Here is a 19371-nt window from a genome sequence, read left to right as displayed (position 1 = left end):
TGTTTATTCCGCCATATTGGATCCCGTTCTTAACGTGACTCTGGTCTCCAAGTCTCACGGGACTATACAGTACATAGACACTCTAACCTCGCCTCTCCAGGCTTTCTGGTATGGAAAGCCGAAACTGCCGTATATAGAAATAAATAAATCAATGAATAAATGAAATAATACTGAATTAAATGCTAATATAGACACATATACATTATTACATATTTTGCAATATTGTATGTATGTATTTAATTATTTGTCTATTATTTAATAAAAAGAAATATGTTTAATCAATCTATACTTTAGTACAGATTAGGCTTCAATGAATGTATTTTAAATTATACTTTTTTAATGTTGTTTGTAGTTTAATTATTACAATCAATGAAAAACTGTCCTGTGAAAAAAAAGAAAATGTCACTTAGGCCCTTTGCGCTCCAAGCCCTCTTACTTATTTATTTATTCATGTATTCATTCATTCATTTATTTATGCCTGAATTTCATGGGGGGGGCGTGTCTTGCCCATTCAGGCTTTAGCAATCAAATCCAGATAGATCAAACCCTCAGTAGCTATGATAGGATCAGTGTTAGGACCTTTTCACAAAGAAGTGTACAGTTGTCAGTTGAAACTGCTTGTTACATTGCATGATATAGCCTATAATAAAATAACTATGATAACATAACTGCACATAAGGATATAAAATATAATTCGATTAAAGTTAATGTACTTTTTTTTACATAGAAAAAATCTCATTCATTTTTATTTTTTTTGTCAATTATTTTTATTTTTCCATAACATGAGTGAATCAAAATTATAGACATATATGAGCATCATTCATTTGTTTTGATGATGAACATCATCATCATCATCATCACTACCACATATGCTGTTATTGCGACCGTCAGGTCGCAGTTACTATCAAAACCTCCACCGGCTGTCAGTCAGTCAGTCTGTCTGTCTGTCCGTCACGTCACACTTTTGCCCTACTCATATCTCTGCCACCTTTACCCCATCCAAGGCAAACTTTGTACACTCACTCTATGGCTGCCACACCACAACCTCCACCCCTCATTTCTCACATGGCCCTCTTCTAGCGTCACCATGAGGCCGATTCTTGCAAAACACATTTTGGACACTGCTCCTACAGATCTTGGCCTAAAATACCACAAATTGGATGGCAAATCACAACCTCCGCCCCTGATTTCTCACATGCCCCTCTTCTAGCACCACCATCAGGCCGATTTTTGCAAAACACATTTTTGAACACTGCTCCGATAGATTTTGGCCTAAAATCACGCAAATTGGATGGCAAATCACAACCTCCGCCCCTGATTTCTCACATGCCCCTCTTCTAACACCACCATCAGGCCGACTTTTGCAAAACACATTTTTGAACACTGCTCCGATAGATTTTGGCCTAAAATCACGCAAATTGGATGGCAAATCACAACCTCCGCCCCTGATTTCTCACATGCCCCTCTTCTAACACCACCATCAGGCCGACTTTTGCAAAACACATTTTTGAACACTGCTCCGATAGATTTTGGCCTAAAATCACGCAAATTGGATGGCAAATCACAACCTCCGCCCCAGATTTCTCACATGCCCCTCTTCTAGCGCCACCATCAGGCCGAACTTTCCCACTTCCCATATTCGCTCCTGATTGCCTACCATTGCCTTCTAAAGTTTGTGTATGCGACCTGACGGTCACTAATCTCCCGATTAGGGAGTCTTACTGGTATATTATTCAGAAGTAGGCTATGTTAATCCCCAGCCCTTGAGCAAGAAAATGATCCCCCAACAGTTCCCAGGTCAGTGTGTTGCATGGTTTGTGAAAGGGTGAATATGAAGCACATTGTAAAGCACATTATAGAGACCAGGATTACTGCATGTTTTTGTTTATGGTATTTACCCTAGGAGATACGGGGAGAACATGCAAACTCCACATAGAAAGGCCCTGTTGGAGCCATTCTCAGTTGAGTTTATATTTTTGACTAAATGTCGCCCCTTTGGCTGCCTTGGAAAATGGCACCATAGGTCCCTTTAATTAGGCTACAGCTGCTTGCAGGAAGACACCAGTAGAGGAGAAAAAGATGTTCAACCGCTCGGCGGACATACGCTACGCTCTGCACACATGCACACAACATACAGCGCGTATTTTGAATGAATGAACGACTTGGAACTTTGTATGGAATCATTTTGAGATCATTGTCTCCACCTGGAATCATTTTGAGATTATTGTCTCCACCAGCCGAAGGCATGGGGGAGAGTATGTTTTCCTCTCCGTATGTCCGTCTGTCCGTGTGTCCGTCCGTGACCGTCCATGCGTGCGTCCTCGCAGTTTGTTACCACCTAATCTCAGTCGCCGTTGGAACCGGTCGCTGCCAAAATGAGCACACACACTTCCTGGATGCAAATTCAGAACCTCTGCCCTACATTTTTTCAAATAGGCCTGTTCTAGCGCCACCTAGTGGCCGATGTTTGCAAAAAAACATGTCTGTACACTACTCTTACAGATTTTGTTTATGTAGAACACATTTTTGGTTATTACTATAGCACCAGTAAACAGGACATTTGCAAGATTTGCCGTCAGAGCAGCACCCACTTAGGAGGCTATTTGTAGGCTTTGTGTACAATGTCGCACTCTAGAGGATCTTTAGTATTAAAACATCTTTGGTTGTCCCTTGAGCCCACTCTTCTGGTTTACCATTACACCAATTAAAGATGTTACCCAAGCCCCCAGAACCCAGGGCTAGATTTGAAGCAACCCCGATGGTGGCCAAAGTTGGAACTGTAGCCTAAACGCGCATTTTGGCCCCGCCCCCTCCACTCCAGACAATCCTTCCTCTGAGCGGAGAGCAGCGTGACGTCATTTGTGGTCTCTAGGTAGAGACCAATTTCCCCCAGAATGCACCTGGATTAGCTACATGCTAGCACGTAGCCGTTGCTTCAAAACGCCACTGAGCACTTGCATTGAAATGATAGTGGGGGCGGGGCCGGTCCGCTCTCTATTGTTTATATACTCTATGGTGTTACCAGGTCGACTTCCTTGCATAGCTAATTCTGTAGCTCCCCCTGTTGGTCGATTCTAGTTTACTTCTCCATTGCTTCAAGGGTCTGTAAACAGTAAACACAAGCTGGAATAGTAAGGGGAAAAAAAGACAACTGTTGTCAAAATGACAGACTTAAGAACCGCTTTCAGAAATACACTGTACATGTGAATTGATGAGATCAGGAGTGTTTATTAATCTCAGTGGAAAACAGGTCATTTCAACAGGCTGCTTATAAAGCGACAAAGGAACATTTTGTAAAAATAAAAAAAGAATGCCCATAATTTAAGGGCTGCATTCTGCTTCTGATAAGCAGGTTGGTGCCTTGCCTGGTTTTCTACACCGCTGGCATTTTGAAATTATATTTGAGCAACGTGCGCGTTTCGACCTTGTTGGTCTTCGTCAGCGTTGCCAAAGGCTGTCTCATAAATCATGTTTCACATTTTCGAAAATAGGAAGCAAATTATCAAAACATCGCATTAAAGGTGATACACCATGAAATTTCACTTTTCCTATTTTAAAACCTTCTTTTGGGGTCCCACTGGCACCTTCTATCCTCACAAAGTCCCATTTCTGACCGTTGTGTCTTTCTCTGGTTTTGAAAAGGCGAAGGTTAAAAGTATCCCACGGGTTCTCAAAACAGGCTATCCAGATTTGCTGCCGATTGTGACATCATCTGCCGATTGTGACGTCATCATAAAAATACAAAAAAATCGATAAAGCCTCAAAGTCCACCTCCTCCAAGCGGATAAAAGTGTTTCCATAAAAAGATTTTTGCGCAAAACACTTAATGGACATGAACAGGCTTTATGAACCCATTTTCTTTCACTAATGCACATTTGGTTTAGTCGATAAAGCCTCAAAAGCCACCTCCTCCAAGCGGATAAAAGGGTTTCCATAAAAAAGATTTTTGAGCAAAACCCTTAATGCGCATTAACAGGCTTTATGGAAATGCAACTACAGTAAACAGTAGGCCTAATCATATCATGGTAAACCAAGAACCAGGGTTATATAGCTGTTGTAATAATGTATAATTCTGTTCCTTTTGTTTTTTGTGAAGAGAAAAATGTCAAATAAGGAACATACATTCATTCATTCATATATCGCTGCTCCTGCTTTCATCTGCTCCACTAGTGACAGTGGTATGAGTTCTCTGGTGATGTTTGAGACCTCGTTTCTTGACGAACCCTTTCCCACACTGGTCACAGATGTAGGGCTTCTCCCCTTTATGACTTCTCAGGTGTTTTTTAAGACCACTCAAGTCGCTGAACCCTTTCCCACACTGGTCACAGATGTAGGGCTTCTCCTCTGTATGACTTCTCAGGTGGCTTTCAAGACGCTTCTCGTCGCTGAACCCTTTTCCACACTGGTCACTGAGATGGGGCTTCTCTCTTGTATGATTTCTCTGGTGGACTTCGAGCTTACGCCTGCTCCTGAAATTCTTCTCGCACTGGTCACAGGGGTAGCTCTCTCCTGCATGAATTCTCTGGTGATTTCTGAGATTTCTGCTCTGGCTGAACTTTTTCCCACACTGGCGACAGAGGTATGGTTTCTCCCCTGAATGGCTTCTCTGGTGTCTTTTAAGACCCGCCTTGTCACTGAACGCTTTCTCACACTGGTCACAGCGGTAGCGCTTCTCCCCTGTAATGAATGAATGAATATTTTATTTCCGTGTCTGGACAATATTTGACCCATCCCATATGGGATTATCAGACAAATACACAACAAATACATACTGTACATGTAAACAAAAACAGAAATTCCGGTGCAAATTCCGCCAACAGCTAAATACAAAGAATAACAAAAACAGAAATTCCGGTGCAAATTCCGCCAACAGCTAAATACAAAGAATAAAGTATCTCACAGAAGTGAGTACACCCCTCCCATCTCTGCAAACACTCAAACGTCTGCAGAGATCTCCATATGGCCTGCACATAGCACAAAACATTTAAATTCATCTATAGGTCACCATTCTACTCCTATCCCACGCTTTAAAGTCAACATTCATCTATAAGTCACCCTTCTACTCCTATCCCACACTTTAAAGAGATATTCAGCAACAGCAAATACATGATCAAAAAGAAATGTCATTAAGGCACCATTCTCATACTCTATTAAGTTAATGTCAGGGTTATGAACTCTTTGAGCGGTGGTAAACCACTCCACAGAGTGGCTGTGCGTGTGTCTGTAGCCTTTTTCCTCAGCGTTTTGCCATAGTAAAATGTGTGTACGTAGCATCATGTTTGTCTAGTGATGTCATCATCGTGTGTCTGTAGCCTTTTTCCTCAGCGTTTTGCCATAGCAAAACATGTGTGTGTGTGTGTGTGTAGCATACCCTGTATACCACCGCTCACTTCACATTGGGTGTGATGTTTTATTTAAATAAACGCTCTCTCAAATCATGATACAAAGGACAAAATAAAATAAAATGTATTTCGTTCTCTACCTCACCTGTATGTCTTATCAGGTGTTTTTTAAGTTCACCCGAGGCACTGAACGCTTTCTCACACTGGTAACACTCGTAGGGCTTCTCCCCAGTGTGAGTTCTCTGGTGGACGGTCAAGCTGCCCCTTTCACTGAAAGTCTTCCCGCACTCATCACAGCGGTGCGGCTTCTCTCCTGTGTGAGTTCTCTGGTGAACTTTGAGATGTGCTTTCCTTCTGAACTGCTTTCCACACTGCTCACAGTTGTGGGGCTTTGGGTGAACTTTGAGAGAATCTCTTTGTGTGAAACCCTTCCCACGCTGGTCACAGTGGTGGGGTTTCTTCTCTCCTCCATGAACTCTGGGTTGTTTTTGAGGAGAACTCTTCTTCACGCTGAGCTTGGCAGGAAACACACCTGAGATGGAGAAAGAGGGGAGAACAAAAAACAAAATGTTTTGAAAGATCATGCGAGGTGGGTGAAGCATCGCACACTTCCAGAGTCAGTTTCATGCTCCATTTAAGCAGTTAATACAGCATTAGTAGTTCTATCATGTGGGACATTTAGGCCAATTCCATCTCTGCCTTTTGACTGATTTGTCCTGCAGCTGATTGGGATTCAAATGAAACAGGAACTTATGATCGTGTAACAACCACACACACCCACCCACCCACACACAAGACTTTAATCACAAGACTCGTAGCTTTCAGAAGGTATATAGCATGCTACGGTATGCCCCCACGGGCGTTAAAAGAGACATCCAGACCAAACACATATAGGGTTAAATCTGCCTTTTATCATACCCCTTCATACCTGCTTTAGTCGATTCTTTTCAGAGGTGCCCCTGTTGCTAGATTTCGGCTGCCCCTGTTGCTAGATTTCGCAGGCTCTCTCATAACTAACACAGTGGATTGTCCTTAGGCTAGTGTGGTTATTTCTTTAGCTTCAAAGTTAGTATTTCTTGATTGGATTGTGTTTACACAACGTCCTGAGACCAACCAAACCGCTGTTTTGACCTCACAGGCACCCTTACTTGTCAAACAGACCCCTCCCTCCCCTCCCTTTCTAGCCTCTCCTCTCCCTGCTCTGGTGCAGAGCAGAAGCCGTTTGACAAGTAGTAAAAAAATACTAACTTTGAAGCTAAAGAAATAACCGCACTAGCCTAAGGACAATCCACTGTGTTAGTTATGAGAGAGCCCACGAAATCTAGCAACAGGGGCAGCTATGAAAAAAATCGACTAAAGCAGGTATGAAGGGGTATGTTAAAAGGCAGATTTAACCCTATATGTGTTTTGGTCTGGATGTCTCCTTTAACAGGTCTTAATATGTGCGCAGCAGCCTGTACCCGGCCGGCGATACTTAATTCTAATTAGCATTCATATTTACAATTGGTAAATGAGCACTCAGATTAGTTGTGCGCCCGGTACAACAGCTGTTGTAAACCACATACGATTGGTGGATTATCTGCTTTGAAAACTGCTTGATTGTAATGATTTTATGCCTCTCCAAGGCTAAAGGAATGGGGCAAAAGCGCATGCTAACGATTTAGCCCCGTTCCTTCAGGAGGAAAAACAACCAATGTAGGCTAAAAGGTAACAATTATGTAACATCACTGCATATCGATGCAGAACGGCACACGGCTGCATCGCAATGCAAGCACATTGTCTTATAGTTGGGGCGAATCAGATACTTCCGTGACCACGAGAGCGAAGGGTTTCTCAATCGCAAGCATTTGTTTTGCATGAAAACACATTTCTTGGGCTAAAAACAGACCCTAAAAGACTTGATGACTCATCACTAAACCATAGTTTTGTTGGCCGTTTTTAGCCCAAGGAATGTTTTTCGTGCAAAACAAATGCTTGCAATGGATTCAGAATAATTAAAACCCCTAGTTTGACCCCTCACATCCCACTTAAAGCAGATTTTCTTTTCTTTTTTTCCCTTTATAGTAGGCTATAGTCACTATTAGCACACTATAGTACACTTACTATACATAAATGACCTAGCTATTAATCTAAAACTTTTTAAGAAGTCCTCTACTCCACCGCAGTCCTCAGCCTGAGACCACCACAGTGCCACACTCAGCGGCAGTGAGTGAAAGTGAAAGCACATCGCGCTGCTGCTTCTTGGTCAGCTCTAACAAGTAGAATAACAACACGTCGACGCATTTCCTCTCAAATCGGTTAACTTCAAAATAAGAGCTCCCTGTAATATGATCAAGGCAATTCTCAAGTCACATGAACTGGTTTTATTTTTAAGTCTAGTTACAAGTAGTAGGAAGTAAGATGGACTAAAAATAAGAAGTACATGACAGTCCAGTCCAGCGCTCTGATACCGAACCACAGTAACTGGTGTGAAAAAAAAAAATATATATATATATTTTCGACAGCACGACTCAAACAATTGGCGTCGATTCCGGGGGCTTAAAGGACAACTTTAGTTTTTTTACTATGCACTGAACTGCATTTCAGTGTTTCAGTGTTTTGTTGTATGGCTTTGTTTAAATGCTTAATATATATTTTTAATGTGCATATTAATTAGCAAATTCATCGTTTTCTTATGGTAGTAATTACTAGCATTTTGTTGTGAAGGCGAATTAATCAAACCGGAAGTCTTAGATTTGCTAACTCTAACACTGGATGTTCTATATTTGCCAAAACATATAATATATATATATATATATATATATATATATATATATATATAAAAACAGCACAAAAAGAAAGGAGACGTATTCATAATTAATTTTATCTCCCCTTTAATAATACCAAATTGTATTGTGTTTTATATCATGTTTATCGTTGATTTGTCACCTTTACGAGGTACAGCTTGTAAGCATCGGGCATTCGAGGCATGAGCTACACAGCCAAATGTGTGGGTAGCGCCCCTCCAAAAATTGTCAAAATGGACAGGCAAGCCTGCAATACTGTTCTTTTGGTGTTCACCTTTGTTAATTGGGGCATTGAATGATTGCACTCTCCCACAGTAATAAGGAAAGGGGAAAAAAACGTATTGGTTATTTTTACACTTTGTTAATGTTAAGCTCAGTGTCATGGAAGCCCAAAAAGAGAGTAAATGCCAGCAGCATTGCAAGCCACTTTTGCAAAATTCTGGCCGGCGCTACCCAGACGTTTGGATGCTGTTGGCCAATGGGGACCGGCGTCGGACCCTACACGGCGGCTATCTTACCTCAGTCAGCTGGTCCATGCATAACATTAACGTCTATAGTGTATGCGCTATTGAAATTACCATAGCTTCCTCAATTTTCAACCAATTTTTTGACGGTTTGGTTTGTTATAAATGTGAGAGATGTAGTTATTTTACTGCACATACTGCATCATTATAACCATGTATTTCACATGAAAATAACATAACACACACACACACACACATATATATTTATATATATATGAAACATTTAATAATTGCATTAATTGTATTAGCAATATTTATACCATTAAGACTCCCTAATCGGGAGATAAGCGACCGTAGGTCTCGCTAGAAGAGGGCCATGTGAGAAATGAGGGGTGGGGTCTCCGCGTTGCCTTGGCGGACGAATAGGTACCGGCCCCGGCTCTCCCGGACGCTCCTAGGCCGAGTTAGGGCATTTTATTAAAATATATGTATTTGATATATAAAAGTTAAAGTCATGTTGCCATTATGTAAGCCATTGAGTTGTTTAGATGTTCTGTATGTAATGTCTAAATGTAAGATGTTTTTAACAAACTTAACCGCTTGGGAATCATGCACAACTCACTTTAACCTAACGCGGACCAGTTTGTGTAGGCAGATGGGCGGGCGTGGCGACTGGCGAATCTCTCCCGAGTCTCTGGCCAATAGCATGTGTTCTCCTCCCCCCCACCCCCCTCTGCTCCTCTGCTCAGCGCAGAGAACGCTGCTGCGTCATGACGTCAACACATTCGGTGCGACGCTCTCTGCACTCTGATTGGTTAGGGAAATTCTACACTTCCTCCAACAGTGATTGGTTAGGGAAATTCTACACTTCCTCCAACAGTGATCATAACGCGATGGCCCATCGCCAAAAGAAGCCTGAGTTTCCGAGGCTATTCACAACTTAAGTAGTGTTGAAATGAAAGAGTAATTCTGCCTCTCCCTATGCTCTATGCTACCACCAACCTCCCCCTAGTGGCGAAAAAAGAGACTTCTGGGGACTGTTCTCACTCGCGAGTAGCTCATTCGGCTGGTGATTCTTGCAGGGGGCGTGTCCGGCCCCACCCCCTAGGCTTACGTCACGGCTAGGCAGAGGGGTTGGAGAGTGGGAGACCTCTTGTGTCCATTATAAGCCTGTGCTTGTGTCAAGCGCGTCTCTGCCGAAAGCATAGTGGTAGCGTGACGTGTAAATAAAAAAAAATAAACACGTCTTTGTTATATTTTCCCCTGCGTTTTATTTGTCTGTGATTTAAATGCGCGTCTCCGCAGAATGCACAGTGGAACAGTGATGTTAATAGGTTTTTAATGTAATGAGTCCCGGGACCCAAGAGGGGTCTTTCGGATGAGTCCCAGGGATATTTTATGGGTCCCACAAAAATTCAACGCGTCATGTCATTTTTGACAAAGTGCAGCATTTAACTTGAATTGGTTATTATATGGTTATGTTCATCTTACGTAGAAATGTGTCTGAAAGAAATGAACCACAATTCCAAATCTTACAATTTTAATACTTCCAAATAGTCACGTTACGGTTTGATTTTTGATTTTTTTTATACCGAACCGGTAATATCGGATGTTGACCACTTGGGGGCGCAGATAGAAGCTTTTACCGAGTCTTCATAATGAACAGCCACCTGTTATTTTATATACATCGATAATATATGGATCTTCTCAGTGAGATGATGTCTCCTGTTTGTACTGTTACTGCTTCTATGGAATGGGGGAAATGCTCTGCCGTGCTTGTGTTTGCTCTGCTGTACAGACAACCAGTGGACTGGGTCAAAAACAGTGGATTGGGGTTGCTTGTAGATCGGCTACTTTTGTTTTGAACGGTTGATCCTAGAGGGACGTGCCGCCCCTCTATGGATGCGGGAGGGCAAGGCACAGGCGGCCGCGGTAGTCCGCTGCCCCGGCGGACCACCAAAGGGACGGCGCCGCCACGAAAACACTATAATCAATCAAACAGTTAGGCAGCCTAGGCTACATACATACTGTCTCAGATAGCATACATGCTAGGCTAGCTTGCTTCCTCCGTGTTGTAGTTGAGCCAATAAAGGTTATTTGACCATGTTCACCACGACGTTAATCGTCGCTATTGTTGTAAAGACGCAATGAAGACCTGTGTGGCTTCTAACACGTTGTCCAATGTCCACCACATCTATAAACAATAGCGCGTGTATCCAGTTGTTATTGAATGAAGAGGACGGGGAAAGGAGGCGGGTCGCTGTCTGAGCAGTGAGCAGTGAGCTGCAGTGTAGAGATGTGACGTCACGTTTCTGCGCCGTGCCCTGCCATACACGTTCTGTGGGGGAACCCTTTTTGGTGTATCACCTAACACGCTGTGCCACTATGGTCAGAGAGCGGCCCGGTGCTACGCTAAAACTCAGGCACCCATTGAATTCTGTGACCATGCAGTGGCGCACAAAATGGCGTCGTGGATTCAAAACACAGACTGTCGTTAGTTTTATCGTCTGTTTTAAGACTTTCTACGCGAATTTCATTTGTGTTAACGTAGGGTAAAGTAGCATGCCTTCACCCATGAACAATGGTGGCGTCTGTGGACTTTTTAAAATATTTATTTTTTTCGCAAAAAGTAAATTATTTTAACGTGGACTCCAATGGAGGCAATGCGTCCGTGGGACCCCAGGACAATGACGTGAATGCGTCTCTAGGCAACGTGAATGCGTAAGAGACGCGTGACACGCACGTAATGACGTCACTGGTGGAAGTGGGTGTGGGGGGATGTGTAAATAAAAAAATATTTGCTTAATTCGCCTAAAAACGAGGGGGTGATATCTGCCTGTAGCCACAGGAGAAAGGAGAAGAAAGGAGAGAGAGGAGAACGGACGGGGAAACAAATAAAACAATGGAAACTACATCCTCAAGTGATGATGACCTCTGACCTGGTCGCGGTTGTTAGCCTATTAAATAATAAAAAGAAGAATAGAAGTCTTCACCAGTACACACAACCCAACACACCGCAGAAGAGACGACACACGTTCACCGTTCCCCCTTCCCTCCGTTCCCCCACAGACAGGCAGCTCGCAGCAGCGGTGGTATAAAGTAACAAGAAGTACATTTACTTGAGTAGCCTGTAATTGTAGGCATTTGTACTTGATCCAATTCCCAGTACTTTCCTTCTACTCCACAACATTTCGGATCCTATTGTATTTAATACACAGCGATTTATTTTAAAACAGTCTTTTTACAGATATAAATTAACAATAAAACATACATAAACCATGTTTTTACAAGTAGCATTCGAGTACTTTTTCGGTGGGTAGCCGTGACGTAGGCCTAGGGTGCCTAGGGGGCGGGGCCAGAGACGCCCCCTGCAAGAATCATCAGCCGAATGAGCTCCTCGCTTCTCACTCACCTCTCCTTTCTCTTAGCCAGCTAATGAATACAGACACACGGGCGCCTACACATTCACGCCCACAATAGGCCTTGCAAAGCTGGTGTCATACTGGGATGCCCCTCCCCCAGCAGCCATTTTGAGAAGGTCGGGGGATATATACTAGCTATAGTAGCAGGGCTTGACATTAACTTTCTGAGGCACAGCGTCATCTGGACAGTCTTTTTGATTCTTTTTCCCTCTTTTTTTGGACAAATAAATAAGACCCCCTTGGCCCCCTCCACTCCACAGTTCATAGTCTGCATACAGCACAAAGCTTCTAGGAGCATCACAGAAAACGTTAAACCAAAAGCCACAGCTATAGAAGCAGGGCTTAACATTAACTTTTTGAGGCAGAGTGTCCTCTGGACAAGTACATTTCCTTTTCACTTGTCCAGGCACAAAAGTCACTTTGTTAATTTGCCATTTCACAGTCTTTTTGTTTTATTTCTTTGGACTAGGGGTGCTACGGTTCACGGTATAAAACCGAACCGTACGGTACGCCCTGCACGGTTCAATACGCCTTTATGAACCGCGGATTTTATGGTTTTGCAATTAATTAATTTCTTACAGCTGGACAGACACTGTGCTTCGTGCAAAAGACAATCTCCACTAAACCCCGCTCCGCGAGTAAACACGCACTAATGTCAAATCACCGTAGCCCTCACCCCCACCTACCAGGGCTTGAGACTAAGGGAATCCCGACGTCCCAGGGACTTAAAATTATATATTTGGGACGCAAATTATTCTCCCCTGGGACGGAGACGGGACGTAGAGGATTTTTTGAGCAAACGGTGCATATCAATGTCACTGCTCAAACCACGGTGTGCAAACTCGCAGCATGCATGAGACTCACAGAAAATGAATATGATGTTAACAGAACGTTTAAGAAGTTACCACAGGCAGTGCCGATCATCATTTTCAGGTATAACTTATTTTAGTTGCTAAAATGCTACTCTATTTGAAGAGATTAACCAGCAGAATGAGGCAGAGAACAGACTGTCAATCTGGGTTACAACTAGTGGAGAATAGCCAATCTACAAGCTGTGGCTGAGAGATAAATTAGCATCCCCGCCCCCTGCTTCGCCAAAGAGTAACGTTATATCATTTGGATTGTGATTATTAATGAAAATGTAAAACGGAACACGATGTCAACGCACCAAGCACAGTCACATATAGCTACGTTTAGTGAGCAGCACGAGCAGTTGTCTGAATATAGAAGTAGGCCTAGGCTAGGACACATTGTAATTAAATCAACGGTTTGTTTAACTTTTGTCATCTCTATAAACCTATAGCCTATTCCCAAATACAAGACGTTATGTTCGTCTACTCTAATCAACTTCATCACAACCAGCCGTGCAAGCTGGCATTCATTTCACAGAGTTCCCGTGCTGTGTGGCGGCTTATTTTCTCCAGTAATCGCCTCTTATTTAACTCTCAAAAACAACCGGTCTGCTCATAATAAATAACTCCCATTTCGGCTACAGTTCATCTGAACAGCTTGCTGTGAAGCACAACTGACGGTCGGACCCAAAAAGCAGACTGCACTGCACGCGTCTCCACTCGATGAAGCGTGGATGGCACTGGTTATACTTCTTTCAGTACGACGGTGTTGAGCGGTGCGGTGAGCATATAGACGATCTAAAAGCCCTCAAAGCCCCGAGGATGCGACCAATTGTAGGCTTGTAGATTAACGCGCAACACGTTCGTACGGACAAAGTACAAACCCAGTTTTACCGTAATTCCTCCAACAGTCGTGCATGATTGGTTCTTTAGTTTACCGTATATGACAATCACACCTGCAAACTGGCTGAGGTAAGATTTTTAGAAGTCACAAATGACAGTATAAAAATAGAAAGGATTGTCAAGCCAATTTCACCAGCAACAACAACAACAATATAATAACAACAATAACAATAAAAATACATATTATTATAATAGTAATACTAATAGACCTGCAATAATTTATTATTTTTTTATTATTCTTTGGGACGGATTACATTCATTTGTGGACGGTTCAATTTGTATTTTGGGACGGTCCCGGGACGTAGGTGAAAAAAGTTAGTCTGGAGCCCTGCCACCTACTCTGTAACAAGTGCCGACATTCACACTCGCAGCAGAGCAGTTGAGTCCTCACAGAGATGGAAAAACAAAACGATGCAAGTCTTGCTAATCGCTAGGCTGTGCAGTGCGGAGCGCACGCATTTTAGTTGTTGAGAACAAGTCCAGGAGATATCTGCTTGTTGTTGTTAGTCCCAATATCATTACAGACTGCTTTTAGACTGGCCATAGCAGGCAGCGTTAGCAAGCAACAAAGCCAAACGTAGCGTAGCCCCCGGCAAGAGTGTCAGACACCCGCTAGTCTCAGTGACTGACTGCACACTGCACAGTGGAATGGTGTGTTGCCATGTCTGATTATTATAAGCCACGTTGAGCTTGTTTTTATGTAAAGTTGCTTGTAGGCTAAATAATGGTGGATGCGGTGGTGAGCTTGTAGATTGGCTCGGCCACTTTCAAATAGCCGACGAATATAGGTTTAAAGACCTCACGTGGCCTATATTCACTTATTTAAGCCTTGTTTTCATAGACCTGGTTGCTTATTCCTCTCGCAAAATTTGGCTACACAGTGAACACACCCGTCTATTTTGGTTATAGTAATGAAAACTTACAGAGGCTATTTGCTCAAGCTTGTTGTGTGCAAAACAATTTGTTCATAAATAAAGCACTTTGTAATTGAAGACGATGGCCGATATTGATGATAATGATAATAGAAAAGAAAATATTTTTCCCCCTTTTTATTTGTATTTTATTTTTTATTATTATTTTTAACCCACGTTAAGGCTAAGAGGCACTGCCATAATTCAATTTGCTTCGAAGCAAAATAAAAATAGATTTTTGGAAAGTCAAACTTCTTTTTTTTTTTTTTATATGCAAAACACATAACGAACCGTACCGAAACCGTGACCCCAAAACCGAGGTACGAACCGTGGGCTACATGAACCGTGGCACCCCTACTTTGGGCAATTAAATAAGACCCCCTTGGCCCCCTCCACTCAACAGTCCATAGTCTATATAGCACAAAGCTGCTAACAGCGTCACAGAAAAAGTGAACCCAAAAGCCACAAGTACATTTAAAAATGTTCCTTGGAGCTAGTACGCTGCATGCATGCATTGAGGCTCAACATTATTTTTTATTTGATTTTGTTGCGCTGCAGAAAGGCTCATAGACATTAGGATTGTCCTGTTGTCCGGGACAACTATAAATCCTTATGAACAAGTTAATTCAAAATGTACTTGACCTTATGGGTTACAAAATCGTGGGATAAAGATTTATGGAAAAAGAAGTAAATATACATGTGGCTTTTGGTTTCACTTTTTCGGTGATGCTCCTAGCGGCTTTGTGCTGTATGCAGACTATGGACTGTGGAGTGGAGGGAGCCAAGGGGGTCTTATTTATTTTAAATAATAAAAAAGACAATGGCAAATTGACCAGTTACTTTTGTGCCTGGACAAGTGAATGGGGAATGTACTTGTCCAGATGACACTGTGCCTCAAAAAGTTAATGTCAAGCCCTGCTACAATAGCTAATATATATATATATATATATATATATATATATATATATATATATATCCCCCGATCCTCTCAAAATGGCTGCCAGGGGAGGGGCATCCTAGTATGACACCAGCCTTGCAAGGCCTATTGAAACAACAGCCCCACTTCGGGTAAGGGAGAACGGTGCACTGCAAGCCAGCCCATAGAAAGTCATTGCAATTCAACTGTGGTTAGCCTAATATTAAAATAATCCTAGATGACCTGAAGACTATATTGATTTAAATAAAAATATGCTATCAAACGTATGGCCTGACCCTGCCAACATATCTTCTCGTTTGCTAAATACATGATTTGTGTCACGTTTAATTTGCCACTTGAATGGATTACCCATAATGTTAATAGAGAAGAGGGGAGACGGCAGACACAGAACCTGTCGCTTTTCAGTGACATCACTGTCTTTACTGCTGTGCGTTTATGAGCGCAGAGTTTGAAGATCCCGACTTTTTCAACTACAGAGTGAATTCTCCAGGTTAGTATTAATCCAAAAATAACCTGCAAGACTCCGTTTGGAAGAGGCAAGATGCGATAATTTTCCAAAAATAAACAGCCTACTTATACATTCATCTGGGTATTGAAAACCTCCAGGGATATGTCCATGACCTGTGTACCATGCGACCACTTAAGCCCTTTGCACACAGGACAGTTGATTTTTTTTTCTTTGATTGCTGCATGAATAAAACGCATTGGATTTGGTGTGCAATGCTGTGCGGAATCGGCGCTGCGGATCCCAAAAGGAGACATATAAGGAGTGATGAGTTTTTTTACCGCATGCGACAAGACGCACAAATCGAACTGAGTTCGATCGAGGAAAAAAAAGACGCATGGCCGCAGCCACTCGTCGCACGGCTAATTCGGATCCGGTGTGCATGAGGTTGTAGAGAATCATTATTTTCTTTACAAAAAAAATGAAATTGTCCATTTTATCCGTGCGGATATACGCGCCTGTGTGCAAAGACCTTTAAAATTAAGATTTCTAAAGCTAGCACTTTTGACTCACTGATGAGGTATATTAAAGTATATTGTAGGTAGTGTATCTAGATGACAGATATGCTACTTTAAAAAGGCCAAATTAAACACATGGGACACTTTATTAGAACACAAAAAAAAAATGCTACGGCCTCAGTAGTTAACCACTGAACTTATGATATTTCACGAAGCCCCTCATTGGGATTGCATTGGAAGCTGAAGTTCTCTGTTCTACCTTACCCGAAGTGGGGCCGCTATCACAATAGGGGGCGTGAATTTGTAGGCGCCTGCGTGTCTCTATACTATACACAAAAAGATTAGTTCGTCACAAAAGCGTTGTTGCTCTCAGGAAAACCTATTAAATAATTGATAATCATACAATAAGTAGCCGTGACAACTATGCTGCATGATTAAACCGTTTCTTGAAAAGAAAAGTTGCAATTTCAATATGTCCAAGCAGCCTGAATCATAGCCACGTTAATAAGGTTTGTAACTAACCAAACCGTTTGTTGATACGTCAAGATTCCAGGGAGTATTTTGGTTTGGACTTTACATCCACTACTATGGGGCTGTTAAGTATGACATCATTTTGTAGGCAGAGGAGAATTTCTGCCCCCAGTTTCCGTGAATCTTTTTACTGTTTTTACTATTTACACCTTTTTCTTCTCTTTGTTATTGAAAGGAAAGTGTTAGAATGATACTTTAGTCGTTATTTTTTAGTCGTTGTTTTTTGAAATAGCGAGGGACAGAAAATGCTCTGGGGGCAGATTCTCCTCTGCCTACAAAATGATGTCACGGCTTAAAAGCCCCATAGACTGTGGCAAGATGGCCGCTGGTTAGCTACGCCGCCGACTCCCCCTTGTACCATCTAGCCTTTCTTATATCCACCTCGCAGCAACAGCGGGAAACGGGGAAACAGAAAAAGGCGACAGAAAACAAAACATGCACAACACAATAACACACAGACCCAAGAAAAGATGGATCGGCTGAAATGATTGCAGTGAAGATAGGCCTAGTTACTATATGATTACCGTAAACGTGTTAAAAACAACACATACCTATTCTGTGTAACTTGATCACTGGTTCCAACTTGGTGGTCTGCAACAGTAACACTGCTGCAGTAGGCCTACAACTCTGTTCTTTAGCCTTTTTAGGGGGAGAGCCTGTGGATCCCTCGGCCAGGTTAGTGGAATCCCAGTCCATCCGTGGAGCAGGAACACCATTAGAATCCATTTTTTCAGGGATGGGTTGTTAAAAAGTCCGCTACTCTGACAACATGTATTATTTAAACCTTTTGACGGTTGTAAACTGTTATGTTATTGACAAACACAAGACGTGAACCTCTATGATCTCCACTCCAGCATGAATGTTCATTCCGCCATATTGGATCCCGTTCTCAACGTGACTCTCGTCCCCAAGTCTCGCGGGACTATACAGTACATACACACTCTAACCTCGCCTCACCAGGCTTTCTGGTATGGAAAGCCGAAACTGGCAACTGCCGTATATAGAAATAAATAAATGAATGAATGAATGAAATAATACTGAATTAAATGCTAATATAGACACATATACATTATTACATTTACATATTTTGCAATATTGTATTTATTTATGTATGTATTTAATTTTTTATATATATATATATATATATATATATATATATATATATATATATATGCGAGGGCTTGGAGCGCAAAGGGCCTAAGTGACATTTTCATTTTTTTCACAGGACAGCTTTCCATTGATTGTAATTATTTAATAAAAAGAAATATGTTTAATCAATCTATACTTTAATACAGATTAGGCTTCAATGAATGTATTTTAAATTATACTTTTTAATGTTGTTTGTAGTTTAATTATTACAATCAATGAAAAACTGTCCTGTGAAAAAAAAAGAAAATGTCACTTAGGCCCTTTGCGCTCCAAGCCCTCTTACTTATTTATTTATTCATGTATTCGTTCATTCATTTATTTATGCCTGTATTTCATGAACCATATGTTAATTGGGGGGGGGGGGGGGGTGTCTTGCCCATTCAGGCTTTAGCAATCAAATCCAGATAGATCAAACCCTCAGTAGCTATGAGGATCAGTGTTAGGACCTTTTCACAAAGTGTACAGTTGTCAGTTGAAACTGCTTGTTACATTGCATGATATAGCCTATAATAAAATAACTATGATAACATAACTGCACATAAGGATATAAAATATAATTCGATTAAAGTTAATGTACTTTTTTTACATAGAAAAAAATCTCATTCATTTTGATGATGAACATCATCATCATCATCATCATCATCACTACCACATATGCTGTTATTGCGACCGTCAGGTCGCAGTTACTATCAAAACCTCCACGGGCTGTCAGTCAGTCAGTCTGTCTGTCCGTCACGTCACACTTTTGCCCTACTCATATCTCTGCCACCTTTACCCCATCCAAGGCAAACTTTGCACACTCACTCTTTGGCTGCCACACCACAACCTCCACCCCTCATTTCTCACATGGCCCTCTTCTAGCGTCACCATGAGGCCGATTCTTGCAAAACACATTTTGGACACTGCTCCTACAGATCTTGGCCTAAAATACCACAAATTGGATGGCAAATCACAACCTGCGCCCCTGATTTCTCACATGCCCCTCATCTAACACCACCATCAGGCCGATTTTTGCAAAACACAATTTTGAACACTGCTCCGATCGATTTTGGCCTAAAATCACGCAAATTGGATGGCAAATCACAACCTCCGCCCCAGATTTCTCACATGCC

General features: G+C 42.0%; 1 protein-coding gene across 1 annotated transcript; it reads right to left on the bottom strand.

The window, feature by feature from the left end:
* Nucleotides 1-3867: 3867 nt before the first annotated feature.
* Nucleotides 3868-17879, bottom strand: LOC308303409 (uncharacterized protein). The gene is made up of 3 exons (XM_080747767.1): nucleotides 17662-17879; nucleotides 5488-5874; nucleotides 3868-4677 (listed from the first exon to the last, which is right to left on the bottom strand). The coding sequence occupies exons 1-3, from the start codon at nucleotides 17834-17836 to the stop codon at nucleotides 4133-4135; spliced, it is 1107 nt and encodes a 368-aa protein (XP_080603893.1). The 5' UTR covers nucleotides 17837-17879; the 3' UTR covers nucleotides 3868-4132.
* Between the last annotated feature and the right edge of the window lie 1492 nt (nucleotides 17880-19371).

This window comes from Nannobrachium achirus, assembly GCF_963921795.1.
Source record: "Nannobrachium achirus genome assembly, chromosome: 18".
Classification (NCBI taxonomy): domain Eukaryota; kingdom Metazoa; phylum Chordata; class Actinopteri; order Myctophiformes; family Myctophidae; genus Nannobrachium; species Nannobrachium achirus.
Note: the sequence above shows the minus strand (reverse complement) of the source record. Positions and strands in the feature narration are given on the sequence as shown.